At 33.3% G+C, this 13,985-nt stretch overlaps 2 protein-coding genes across 4 annotated transcripts in view; one reads left to right on the top strand and one right to left on the bottom strand.

Moving 5' to 3' along the window:
• Positions 1 to 509, bottom strand: part of LOC128183158 (myoneurin-like) — a 25,775-nt gene extending 25,266 nt beyond the window's left edge. Inside the window, exon 1 of the mRNA XM_052852057.1 lies at positions 393 to 509. The gene's annotated coding sequence lies outside the window, so the exon portion shown is untranslated. The remainder of the gene's footprint in view (positions 1 to 392) is intronic.
• LOC128183223 (protein fuzzy homolog) lies at positions 286 to 13,985 on the top strand. 3 transcript variants are annotated; one of them, XM_052852179.1, is made up of 11 exons: positions 286 to 477; positions 2,213 to 2,334; positions 2,625 to 2,778; positions 3,101 to 3,211; positions 4,005 to 4,202; positions 6,312 to 6,407; positions 6,888 to 6,991; positions 7,924 to 7,997; positions 8,347 to 8,448; positions 12,055 to 12,187; positions 12,915 to 13,985. In XM_052852179.1, exons 1-11 carry the CDS (start codon positions 418 to 420, stop codon positions 12,970 to 12,972), a joined length of 1,212 nt encoding a protein of 403 aa, XP_052708139.1. In that variant the 5' UTR covers positions 286 to 417; the 3' UTR covers positions 12,973 to 13,985. The 3 variants fall into 3 exon arrangements, with proteins under 3 accessions (XP_052708139.1, XP_052708132.1, XP_052708145.1); XM_052852172.1 differs by lacking the exon at positions 286 to 477 and adding an exon at positions 481 to 592; XM_052852185.1 differs by lacking the exon at positions 286 to 477 and adding an exon at positions 530 to 668.

The following is a 13,985-nucleotide window of genomic DNA, read 5'->3' as shown; positions in this document are numbered from 1 at the left end:
AGCGTACGTATATCGCAGTATACAGACCCTATATATTTAACTGCCCAACGCGCGAAATCTCTTTGTCACCAAATCGAAACTGAATGTATATTTTTTTATTTTGAAATAAAAGAAAAAGAGTTGATGAATTGTCATTCTAATACAATGAAAATTTGACATTTAAATAGTGTATTGACGTGTTTTAACAAACTGTTAGTTTAGGCACTGCACGGTAGCACATGTGTCCTGTGAACAAAACAATGACTCGTAAAGTGTCAAGCACGTGCCACCGATTCATGTCGATTGCAGAAAAACACTTCCGGGGAAAATGAAACAATGCATCGAGATCGAACGAAAATCATTAGAAAAACTTAAGTTTAAATCGGTGAAGAGTGACATACAAGAAAACTCACCAAAAAGCTTCCAATTTCTTGACAGATGCTCTTCGAGTCCCTAGCGCCATATCTTATTTACCGACGATCAATCCAAATCGAGGTGGTAAGTAAGCGCATGCGTATGTTAGATTTGTTTGGAAATGGCCTCCTATCTAGTATGCCTCACGACAGCTGGGGGAGTGCCGTTGTTTACAAGGACAGCTGATGATCTGAAACCAGTACGTACAAGCAGTGATACTGCGATTTTCGATTACGTTATATTCAACAAATATACATGCTTATATTTCTCTCAAGGTAATCAGAAAGTGAAAGTAGCATGTTAACATGTTGTAATAAGGGGAGTAATTCATATGAGAGAGAGAGAGAGAGAGAGAGAGAGAGAGAGAGAGAGAGAGAGAGAGAGAAAGAGTACAACAACTCAAACTGAAAAATATACAAACCCTGCTGTTACATAATTTTTTATGGAATTTGATCAGCACAGTAATGAATTCACGCACAACAGTATTGGACATTATCTATATTTATTGTAAAATGTTATGAATTTTTAAATATCAGTTACATACACCTGCTTGCGGTAGTTCAAAAATTGATCACTCACAATTATTTGCACCAACATGTTGCAAATATCAACCATGCAAAAAGTAACATAGTACATGTATACATGTACTATGCAACTCACTCAATGTGTGGTATTTATACTCTGTCCCAAGATAATCTGGATTCACATTTGGCTTAATTGCTTGATATTTATAAATACCTCAGGATTCAAACAATGTTCATTCAAAAGTATGAAAAATTTCCAAGATTTCTCAGTCGAAACGCCCCTGTTAGCTTATCAGGTTTCAATACAATGCTAAAAAATGTGATGTCTACGGAGATTTTGTATTGCAGCAAGCCCGGATGATAACGTTGAAAAATTGTATTCTGAGTGTATTCCTATATAAATAGTGCCTGTTTGGGAGGGTAACAGTTGAAATTGACACCCCGAGAAAACCATTGTCAACCGATGCGAAGCAGAGGTTGACAATGGTTTTCGAGGGGTGTCAATTTCAACTGTTATCCCCCCAAACAGGCACTATTTATTTTGTTATACTGAATGTCTTTTTTAAAATTTTTAAGAAAATTTTACTGCTTTTATATAGGAATAACGTGAATTCTACAGCGAACCGTACGCGCATAATTTTCGTGCATGTAACATTTGTTAATGTTACCCGTTGCCAAGTGCGTTGCTAACGCTGAGGGTAATAGTAAATATTATTAACTGCGTCTTAACCAATCAGATTTCAGTATTTAACATGAAAGTATAACAAAAATTAATGGAGAAAAGATGTAAACATTCCGGCATTATAAATCTCCATAAGGAATCTGTTTTCGTTCCTGTGAATTTTTTCCGAGTGAAAGATGATAATGTGTCAATGAAATTATCTTGTAAAATATCCCTTTCAACTATTTCATTTGCACTTCTTTCACAGGTATGTGTATTTCTAATAAAAATCGTCCAAATCTGCTGCATAAATATCTTGGGGCAGACTATAGTTTCGTTCTACATGTATATAGAAAATTTACAGTTGAATACTTGCATGTTTAAAATCATTGAGATCCTTTGCTAATTAAGTTTAATGTACTGTTAATTGTCTTTTTGATAAATGATAGCTGGTCATGGTATAATGTAAGTCAAAATTAATACATGGAGTAATTATCTTTTTGATAAGTAATAACTGGTAGATTAATTGTAACAGCATCAACTTGATATAACTTAATTTCTTAATTTTCTTATTTGAACTATATATCTTCAGCTGTGTTCATTGTTCCTTCAAGTTTATGTATATCTTTTGTAGTTGCCCTTCCCTGTGATAGGATCTTTGAATGGAGTTCATATGTTTGGTAGTTCACATGATGTGACACTTCAGTCAACTGTAACAGAAGATGCCAAGATTGTCTGGAGAGTTTTTCATGACAGGTATACATATAAAATGTAGTTAGTTGAAACCCCATGCAATTAACAACATAATATATAGCGATTCCACTGTTTTGTATCAAATCGCAAGAATGTAAATTTGCGAGCACTCATTTTTTGTTAGAATTTCATATAGTTTTAAACCTTCTAAAAGTATAAGAGTGAGACAACAGATCTACATGTACATTTACCACCCAAATCTGCATTTACTTTCTCTTAATTAATAAAGGAATCATTCCAAGATTAATAATGTAGCATGTCTGATATATGATCCACTCTTTGGCTGTTTGTAGTGTGACCCTGATTGCCATAGCACAGAATGATGATGCCGACGACTGTCACTACAGCAACCTTTTGAATCTTGTGTTCAATGCCATGGTACTTTTGGTAGGAATAGAGGAAGTCATCAACATGAAAAATGTAGAGAAGTTCAAGAAGGAAATCAAGGTAGAGGGTATTATTTTTTTTCTTTTGTTAAACTTATCTATAACATTTTGTTAATTATCAAGCATTCAGTTTTTGCAAACAAAAACTCAGTGGCACAGTACAACAAATGCTTGAATATATCGATTAATATATCAATTGATTTTAAAACTAAACCCAGTATAAAACTGAATTGTTTGTATATACATGTAGTTTTAAAAAAGTGGAATTTATTCATTCCTTTTTGGATTATCTTTCTTTCTTAGGAAAAAAACCCAGCTATGTTTTTATTTTTTGGAAAAAATTTTTTAAAACGAATTGTTTTTCCTTTTATAACTCATCATAGGTGTGCTATAATTTGGTGGATAGGATCCTTGGGATTAAGGGATCCTGGGGATTTTGTCAGCTGACCAATGCAGTGGAAATCATAGCAGCACCAGAGAATGCTGTCTTACAGGTATACTGTAAATTCCTTATATTACACGAGTACTTATTTCCGCAATCTCGCTGTTTTGTATTAAACCGCGAGAATATAACATCACAAACGCAGAACATTTGACCAGATTTTCTTAAAGTTCCCATCTCTCAGAAAATAATGTCGAGATTTTTATATCAGCGGGTTGTGCTTCTGGCAATTTTACGCAGATATAAATTCCTTGCATCTAATTAGGAATTTATAGTAGTCAAAAGAGCAGAAAAATATTCTTGCAGAGCTACATTTTTGTACAAAAATCTATGAAGAGCGTCATATATTGTACCATCTGGGATGTCTATTTATAGATGAAATTTCTTTTTCTATCTTAACTTTCACCTAATATTATAACTCCAAGTCTCCCACAAAGTTTAGGGAGGATGGGTATACATTTGAACTTCGATATCTCAAACACTGATATCTCAAATACAAGGAATATGTTGAAGTGATTTGTGAGTTCCAACCACTTACCTGGTATATTATTTTACTATTTTACCCTTGATATCTCGAATACTCGGATATCTGGAAGTTTTTAAACTGTCGCATCTAGTTTGAGATAATGAAGTTTGACTGTATATTAATTCTTTTTAAATGGGGGAGAAAAATGTATTAATAAGTGTAAGATCGGAATTTGGTCAGACTAAGAAAAATGATTTTTTTTTTGTATATTATAGCAAATTATTCCAAAGTAATATAAACCGGTGCTTGAAATAATGTTCTAGATTTTTATTTTCTTTGACACTTTTATAACTCTAATAATAGCTACACTCATTTTCAGAATTTCCTGGATGCATTTACAGAAGCAGCAGAAAGTGTGTATGGTTGTCTGTTCATTGATGGAAAAGTTGCTGTGGCAACCAAAAAATGGTGGAGTTTATCGGCCAATGAACTTGTGTTGCTTTCCCTCCTCTTGTCGTCTTTGACCCCCTGCACATCCAGAGATATTCCAGTGTACCTCCCTGACAGCCATCCAACAGTATGGCTCATACAGTCTTGTAATTGCACTAATTTATGAAAACAACACCCCAACCAAACCCCCCAGTTTTAAGACTCTTTTGCTACAGTGTGTTTCATTAATATCTGTGAGTGTTAATTTTGTGGATTTAGTTAAAATCAAGTTTTTAAGGGCACATGAATTAGTGGCCAGTGATCCAATAAAAAAAAATAATAGCCAGCAAAGCGAGCTCTACCAGCAATGTGTGTGCGAATAGAAAATTTGGACAAGCTGCATGCTTATTCATTTAGTGGAATTTTTAGGCGATATTGTGATATTCTATATATACTTCGTGTAATTTTAATTACCAGGGGAGTTTTTATAGAGCTAGACGACACTAAACCGACGTGAACTCTGACATCACAATCACGTTAGATACAGGGAAATAACTCTAACTGTAATTAATTATATTGAATAACTAAAATCTGAAATCCTCTCAAAATCTTGCAAAAGCTAACAAGGGGGGGGGGGAGGCATTTCTTCAATGGTAAGACACTATTGTAGCTTGCACTCATTTGATTGCTCACATCTAATAGATTTTGAGAGAATTACAGTGATTTCGACAAAGTTTGGGTATTCCTGACCCTTAAGATTCTCAGGGGAGTTTTTTAAAATTAAGCCTACCAGACAGCACCATAAAACCTAAAATGAAATCTTTTTTATTTAACGACATTGTATCCTAGATCAATTAAACTACCGGTAGTTCTACAGTATACTCATAAAATCATAAATCAATGATTATAATTACAATATTGTATTTAACTTTCATTCAAATTCATTTACTTTTTTTGCATCCATTTTGAAAACCATATCTTTTTTAATTAATTTATTGTAATGATACATGTAAGTATATACATATTAATCATAAGCTGTGCTTGCCCAAACGGTCGCACTGTACAAATATGTTGCATGGAAATCTCAATAAACATAACTTTTAGCAAAAAGCATTCAATGAATACATGTACATATATATTGATGAAACAAAAGTGTTTTACACAAGTAGTACATGTATAAACCCAAGTGTTTCTAATTTGGTGCTCCTTTTCTAACATCAAAGCAAGCCAAGGTTGATGATTCATTCCTCCTCTCTATATATTTTGCCCAGATCAAGCTGTATGTCTTTTGTATACCATGCATATGATCACACATTTCCCTGCTCTAGCCAGAGACAGCACCAGTAATCAAAGCACATTTGTTTAGTCATGTGTAGCTGAAAAAAAAATGTAAAATAAAATTTTAATATGTTCATTACAGCCTTAAATAGGCTTAATTGCATTTCTTGGATATGGTTGAAGTGAAGTTATATGATATCTATTGCACATTTCATCTTAGATCTTTATATTATTGTTGCTACTACTGTCTAATTGCTGAATGCATCTAATAGGGGGCGCTTACATGGCAAAAAAAAATTAGGCTACCCATGCAGGTAGATATCACAGTGATTACATTTGCCACCCACAGTTAGCCAAAATGCATGCATTCCTCATGGATGCACCAGCAGGAATGGTGTACAAGTAGGCAAAAAAAAAACTGATCAGGGAATATTAAATGTATACATATAAGGAATAAGGAATCATTCTTTGAGTATTATGAGCTGATAATTTTGGTCGGGGCGTGATCAAATCCAATAAAGCCCGAAGGGCTTTATGATAGATTTGATCACGCCCTGACCGAAATTATCACCTCATAATATTCAAAGAATGATTCCTTATTACTTATATTTATATAATTTTAAGCCATCGTACGATTAAATATATAAATATAAATAAGCAAACCCCGCTGGCGCCTCAATTTGGCGTCAATTGTATTATGGGTTATTTAGTACAAAATCGATACGTAGTGTTATCACAGGCAAAGACACTGGAAAATGTAAATATATATATGGTTAACATTTCATTATGTAAATGCTGTGTGATGAGTAAACAATTTGCAAGTGTTTTTTTCTTATGGATTTTATGACCTAGCTAATTTCTATGGCTTTTTCAAATGAAATGTGTAAATCTGAGCAACCCAACTGTTGATAGAATATTATATTATATATAAAAAGTTGACTGCATATATTAATTTAATTTTATCTGATCTTTACTCAAGGTACCACACAGGTTAATGACCTTTCAGTTGACCAGGGGAATTGAAGTCTGTGTTATCTGTGGGCCCTCACCCTCCCTAACAGAGCTGGAGCCAGAGGTCAGTATAGGTTACTGGTATTTTCTTTAATAACCCTCATTTAAGAAAAAAATAATCTTTCCTATAAGGGTATAATTCTTCATATTTGATAACTTTGTTATCAATTTTAAAATTACAAGGAAAGAAACTGACTTGACTGTAAACATGAATTCATTAAAAGCATGTTGGCTTGTAACCATGATTCACTTAACACTACCGGTAATTCCTTACTGTGGAATCTCTTCAGAGATTATTACAATCTTCTTTCACAAGATCTTGTGGAATCTTCTTCAATGTTTTCATGATTTATCATGTGTTCTCTTTTAAATTCTAACAAGTAATATTTCTCCCATTTTTTAAAATACAAAGCAACACAATTAACTCTTTCTGTAAGTGTAACAGAATTCTTATTATCTCAGTGGGAACATTGATATATTTACATGGTTTTGTTGTCAGAGATGAACAGCTTGTTCAATATATAGTACAGTTTCTTTAAAACAGATTCTGAGATTTTGGAAACCATCATATGATTCCCTAAGATCTGTACTGAAGTTGAGCTCCAGGAACTTTCCAACAAATTTAGCTCTTGATCACAACACTTTAGGGTAAGAACTTGAATATATTTATTGAATTGTATTGGTTTACCTCAGTCTTTAAGAGTGCTAATAATAGGGAAAAAAATGTTTTATATTTTTAAATTACATGTTATCTTAAACTTTATTGGAACAAAAACAACTCCGAAATGTCCAAGGATTCAAGATATAGATGTTAAAATACAGAAACTGTGCTTTGGACTCCAAATTCATTTCACCATAATATCCATGGTATTTGATGCAGTCAAACTTCATTATCTCAAACTATAGATGGAGTTTAAAAACTTTGAGATATCCAAGTATTCAAGATATCGAGGGAAAATAGTTAAAAAATAAGTGGTTGGGACTTACAAATCACTTCGACATATTGTTCAAACCTTCATGAAAAAGATACCGTGGGGTACACAATGGAAAAGCATTGCTACTCCTAGCAGATGATGTGGTGCAATTACATGGTTGAAAAGTTCCATTATTAATTGCTATTTATAAATGCACAGACTCATGACAGACAATATACATAATACATTTGTACTGAAGTTTGATATCTTGAACACTGATATCTCGAATCCAATGGATAGCTTAAACTCTGTCCCAAGATATCCTCAATTCACATTTTGCTTAATTATTTGATATTTGTAAATACCTCAGGTTTCAAACAATGTTCATTCAAAGTTTTCAAGATTTCTCCCTTTTAACGCCCCCTCTAGCTTATCAGATTTCAATTCAGCTAAAAAATGTGATGTCTTGGTAACTAGGATTTTGTATTGCAACAGTCTCGGATGATAACGTTTAAAAAATTGTGTGAGGTGTTCCGAGTGACTTCCGAATGATGAAAAGAAATCGATCAACATTTCCCATATTACATGTACAAATCTCCGTAAGAGATCAGTTTTTGTTCCTGTGAATATCTTGGGACAAACTATGATATGCTTCTTGTTTTGTAGATTTTTATTGATCAACAAAGAGACCAATCGCTGTCTCTGTAGCATCAGCCCTACGTTTAATGGAGGACATCCTGGTAAGTCTGACTAACAGAAAGTGTAGTGTATCTTTTCACATGATTGGAAGTGGTACAATTTCGGTCATCATCCCCTTCCAATTTATGGAGTCAAAGGGGTCATGGTAGCATGCTTGTTTGTTAATGAGTGGGAGAGTATGCAAGTACAAAACTCTTTCAATTTGTGGCTTAACAGTAATTTGCATGTAACGGAATATTTGAAAACTTATTTGACATAGAACAATACTTGAGCAAGTACATGTATATATGTATCTTTGAATGATTCTGAATTTATTGTTCTGAATTTCTTGATGTACAATGGAGTTTCAAAATAATTCAGTTTATGACCAGTCGGTTGTTCTTGTTCCAGATGAAACTCTGTCTCCCTCACAGCGGAAGGAAGTCCTGATGTCGTTCTACAAGAGAATGGTGGGCACCTTTTTTTCCTCAGTGGTTCCTGGGAGTGAGTCAGGTAAATCATACAACAAGTACATGTATATACCAGGTATTTACATTTGCAAATATGTTTTCTTATATGAAGTCTAGAATAGTTAAAACATTCAATTCTGTATGAACTTTTTTGATCAACGTTAACGTCACGATGATCATAGCACGCGCTTATTGCTTGTCACTTGGATTATACTGTAAACATAAAATCCCAGTAATTTTAACAATTCTGAACAATTTGCCTTTTTAGCTCACCGAGACGAAGTCGGGGGGAGCTTATGCTATACCGTCGGCGTCGGCGTCGGCGTCAGCGTCCGGACCTGGTTAAAGTTTTTGTTGCAGGTCCTGTATCTAACTTATTACTTGTCCTATCTTCACCAAACTTGCATGAATGATGCATCTGGACCTACTAATGGACTTGAGAGACTTGGATGCTGAATCTGGGCCATGAATTTCAGATGCTGGAGGAGGTTAAGGTGTTTGGAGCAGGTTAAAGTTTTTGTTGCAGGTGCCCTTTGATAGCCATTTCTAAGTTACTACTGGTCCAAACTTCACCAAACTTGCATAGATGGTGTGTCTTATGATACTGATGCACCTGACAGGCTTGAATGCTGAATCTGAGCCATAGGTTTCGGATGCTGGATGAGGTTAAGGTTTTTAGAGCTGGTTAAAGTTTTTGGAGCAGGTGCCCTCTGATGATTATATCTTACTTACTACTGGTCCTTACTTCACCAAACTTGCATGGATGGTGTGTCTTATGATACTTTTGCACCTGACAGGCTTGAATGCTGAATCTGAGCCGAAGGTTTCGGATGCTAGATGAAGTTAGGTTTTTCGAGCAGGTTAAAGTTTTTGTTGCAGGTGCCCTTTGATAGCCATTTCTAAGTTACTACTGGTCCCAACTTCACCAAACTTGCATAGATGGTGCGTCTTATGATACTGATGCACCTGACAGGCTTGAATGCTGAATCTGAGCCATAGGTTTCGGATGCTGGATGAGGTTAAGGTTTTAAGAGCTGGTTAAAGTTTTTAGAGCAGGTGCCCTCTGATGATCATATCTTAGTTATTACTGGTCCTAACTTTACCAAACTTACATGGATGGTGTGTCTTATGATACTGATGCACCTGACAGGCTTGAATGCTGAATCTGAGCCATAGGTTTCGGATACTGGATGAGGTTTAGTTTTTTTGGAACAGGTCACATGTTTAATATATGTAGGTAATAGCACTATTTCAAACTTGCATATATGATCTAACTATAATATAAATGAATGGCAGAGGTAGCTTCAGATGCAGAGCCTGATCTCCATTATCAAGGATGTTAAAAAATATATCTTAGTTATTTCTGGTCCTAACTTCACCAAACTTGCAAGGATGGTGCGTCTTACGATACTGATGCACCTGACAGGCATGAATGCTGAATCTGAGCCATAGGTTTCGGATGCTGGATGAGGTTAAGGTTTTAAGAGCTGGTTAAAGTTTTTAGAGCAGGTGCCCTCTGATGATTATATCTTAGTTATTACTGGTCCTTACATCACCAAACTTGCAGGGATGATGCATCTCATGATACTGATGCATCTGACAGGCTTGAATGCTGAATCTGAGCCATAGGTTTCGGATGCTGGATGAGGTTTAGTTTTTTGGAACAGGTTACATGTTTTATAGATAATAGCTTGCATAATTGATTTAACTTTAATATAAATGAATTGCAGAGGTAGCTTCAGATGCAGAGCCTGATCTCCATTATCAAGGATGCTAAAAATTCTCCTACCTCACTCAAACCTGCTTGATAGATGTGTTTGTTGTTAAATGATTTAACATGATTCCTATGATATAGTATTCTATGATATGATACACTATTGTTTTATATGATACAATGTAATATCATACATTATATTGTAAAAACTTATATGATATGATATGATATTGTATCAATTTTTTTGTACATTATTATATGATATTGTATTATGATATTGTTATGTATAGTATTGTATATTATTATACAATATTGTAGAATATGATATTGTATAATATATTATTTTATCGAATGATATTGTTTCATATTATATTGCAATATATGATATTGTATCATATGATACGATATTGTATATTATAATTATAGCATATCGTATGATACAATATTGTATAATATGATATTGGTTTATATAATATATTGTTATATAATACATGAAATTGTATTATATGATATTATAAGATATCATATAATATGATATTGTATAATATGATATTGTATCATATGATATGATATTGTATAAAATGATATTGTATTGTATAATATCGTACTGTATGAGATGATATTGTATCATATGATATGAAACAATGTTTTATCAAATTATATTGTATCATATGATACAATATTGTGTATCAAATATGATACAATATCATACAATACAAAATTATACTATATTATACAATATAATATCATATGTTACAATATTGTGATGTATTATGTGATATGATATAGTATCAAATAATGCTATATTGTATTTATATTAGATATTATGATATTGTATTATGTGATTAAATACAATAATGTATAACACGATACAATGTCATATTATATGTTACAAAATCATATTGCATCAATATTTATTACAGTATTATATTGTATTAAATGATATATATTGTAAGTATCATTGGATGCAATATCATATTTTATATTATTGTATTGATAAACATTGTATCTTATAATAATGTATGAAATGAACATAGGATTATCATACAATTTTTTTACATATGATATACGATATTGTGTCAAAACAGTATCCATGAATATCCAAGATCATTAACTATGATTTTCATATCATATGATAAAGGTGGTTTTAAAGGTGATGCCTCATAAAGTTGATGCCTCGTCTCGGTGAGCTTTGTAATCTGTGATTACCTATGTTTCAAATGTAAATATAAGTAACAATAAGCAATGTTAAAAAGTTCACCGGGATATGAATTTTGTTGGTACGTGATTGAATCTTCTGAGAAGTTTCACAGGAGTTGATCACGTAACCAACCAAGTTCATATCCTGGTGAACTTTTCAACTTGTCGTTTATTTCTTAAATAACACCACTTCCAATGAGGTTACTGACATTTGTTGTGATGTACATACATGTATCGGTACAACTCCATAAGTTCTGATCAGTATATTAAAAATACCTCTATCTGAAGGAAACAAAAAGTAATGGTGAAATGTGATGATTTTTATGTCATTTTGGGTCTTTCAAAAACACAGCTCAATATATTGGCCACAATGAATATAATGGAATAGGTAAAGTATACAAGATTAGATCAAATTAGAAAAAAAAACCTGTTGAAACGGTGCATCGATGGCTTGAACACCTTTACCTCTAGGTAGTAGGTCGATTTCCATGGAGCCACTTAGCCAAGAAGTTTGTTGCATGGCTTTGCTTAATTTTAACACTTCAAGACTAATTAAATTTAACAACATGAATGGCAGATTTATGGTACGAATAAAAAATTCTGGATAATTTAGAGTTATCGAACATTGCTCAGAGGATCGGAGATCGTTAAAGTGTATCAAAGAAATTGTTTGGGAGAGAGCCTGAGTGTACATGTATGATGACTCTGTTCTAGTGTGTGTCTTTTGTAATTAAGGTCCTTCAGAGTTCAGTCACCAAGCCATGGAATCCTATATCACCACGGAAACACACAAGTGCTATGCCATGATGTCTGGTCCTCACCAGCTGTTCATGGTTTATGGGGAGGGTATACCTACCTATGCAATGAGGTAAATAAATAATTAACTACATGTACCTTTATTTAGAAACTAGTTTAATATGGCAAAATAATGAGCCTTTAAAATATCCAAAGTTTTATTGTTCATTCATTCACTCATCACAAACATACAAGAAGTGCATGTAGTCAGGGTTTTTGTCTCAATTCATCATCGGGTAAATATATAATGATATGCTTGCTCATAGATAAATTAGTGTGAATTTGTAAATTACAGTAGCTATTAACACACTAATTTAGTCAGCAGATGTTTGAATTTGTAACTGTAACTAAATAACAAATTCAAACATCTGCTAACTAACTGCATCCAAGTCTTGAATGAATGAACTTATGCCAGAAACTGAAATGATATAACTTACTACCGTATGTCTTAAGGTGGTATGGGACACCTTTAAATATTAATGTGGATAAAAGTACATAACAATCAAAATACCGGTTTAGAATTTTCAAATTTTACAATATTTGACCAAAAATATGTTTTTAAAAATTTTTGGAAAGGTAAAAATAGTAAAAAGCCATGCAAGTAAATTCGACCTCAAGATTTTCAGATTCGTAGATAATGCTCTAAACCATTGTGCAAAGCTTTTAGGTAACAATTATGGGAAAGAAAACACTTTTGTAAGATTATACTTAACTTTATTGTTTATTTCGATAGGAAGTACATCCCAACATGGAGGTGTCCCATACCACCTTAATATATATGTGCATTATTTATGTTATAGGTCAATCACACAGAAGACATTATCTTTACTGACCAAGGACAGGAATATATCTGTCTGACTGCATCAGATCTTCTACTGATGACAACATTTTGGACCCTGTTTCAGAAATGATTACACCAACTCCACCTATATATAGTTGTAGGTTTGTTCTATACATGGAGAGCATTCATTCACCAGTAAAGAATCCTTTACCATCAAGACATGAAAGAGTTTATTTCAAACTTGCCAGATTTTCTGTATTAAAGATGTTCAAAATGTTTTGAACGAGGAACATGAGAGTACGCTACAAATTTTGGATTTGCTGTTTTGCGTTCACCAGTACTATATCTAAATACTCAGTGAAGCACCAAAAAAAACTGGCTGAAGATTGGACAGAGTATATTTATCCTGTCAGACTGATTAGACAGAATATATTTAACCTGTAAGACAGATTGTACAGAGTATATTTATCCTGTTAGACTGATTAGACAGAGTATATTTATCCTGTAAGACCAGAGAGATTAGGCAGTATAGAAATGTGAAGTGCCTTCCAGATTGTTATGGGATTTTGAGAGAGAATTTGCTTATGAGGATTATGATTGTTTTTTTAATTCTTTTGATATGGAATAAGGCAGAGGATGTTTATTTCTGTATTACATTGCTCATGAATCTCATTCTGAACCTTAAATAATAATAAAAAAGCAGAGAAAAACCAGGATGGGATCAAGGTTGTTTATTACAAGTAAATTGTAATAAGACAGTTATTGAACGCCGAGATTGACATATTTCTCCAGCCTCTCCATCTCTCTGTGGGCGACTTCGATCTTCTTCTGGATGAGGGCCTCCTCCCTTCTCTGCTGAGCCAGCTTCTGTTTCTGGGACTGGACCTTTTCTTGGTCGTCTGTTAAAACAAAAAAAATTATTGTAACTTATAAACATAAACATGTTTACGTATATTAATGCTCGTGCATTGTACAATTTTATCTTTAAACCTATAATTTACTGGTATATTATATCATTATATTTACATATACCGAACAATTTCTCGTCTATTTCTTAATAAAACTGAGTGTAACTCAGAGCTAACATGGG

The sequence above is a fragment of the Crassostrea angulata genome, chromosome 1, assembly GCF_025612915.1.
Source record: "Crassostrea angulata isolate pt1a10 chromosome 1, ASM2561291v2, whole genome shotgun sequence".
Classification (NCBI taxonomy): domain Eukaryota; kingdom Metazoa; phylum Mollusca; class Bivalvia; order Ostreida; family Ostreidae; genus Magallana; species Magallana angulata.
This window is presented reverse-complemented; position numbering and strand designations above follow the sequence as displayed.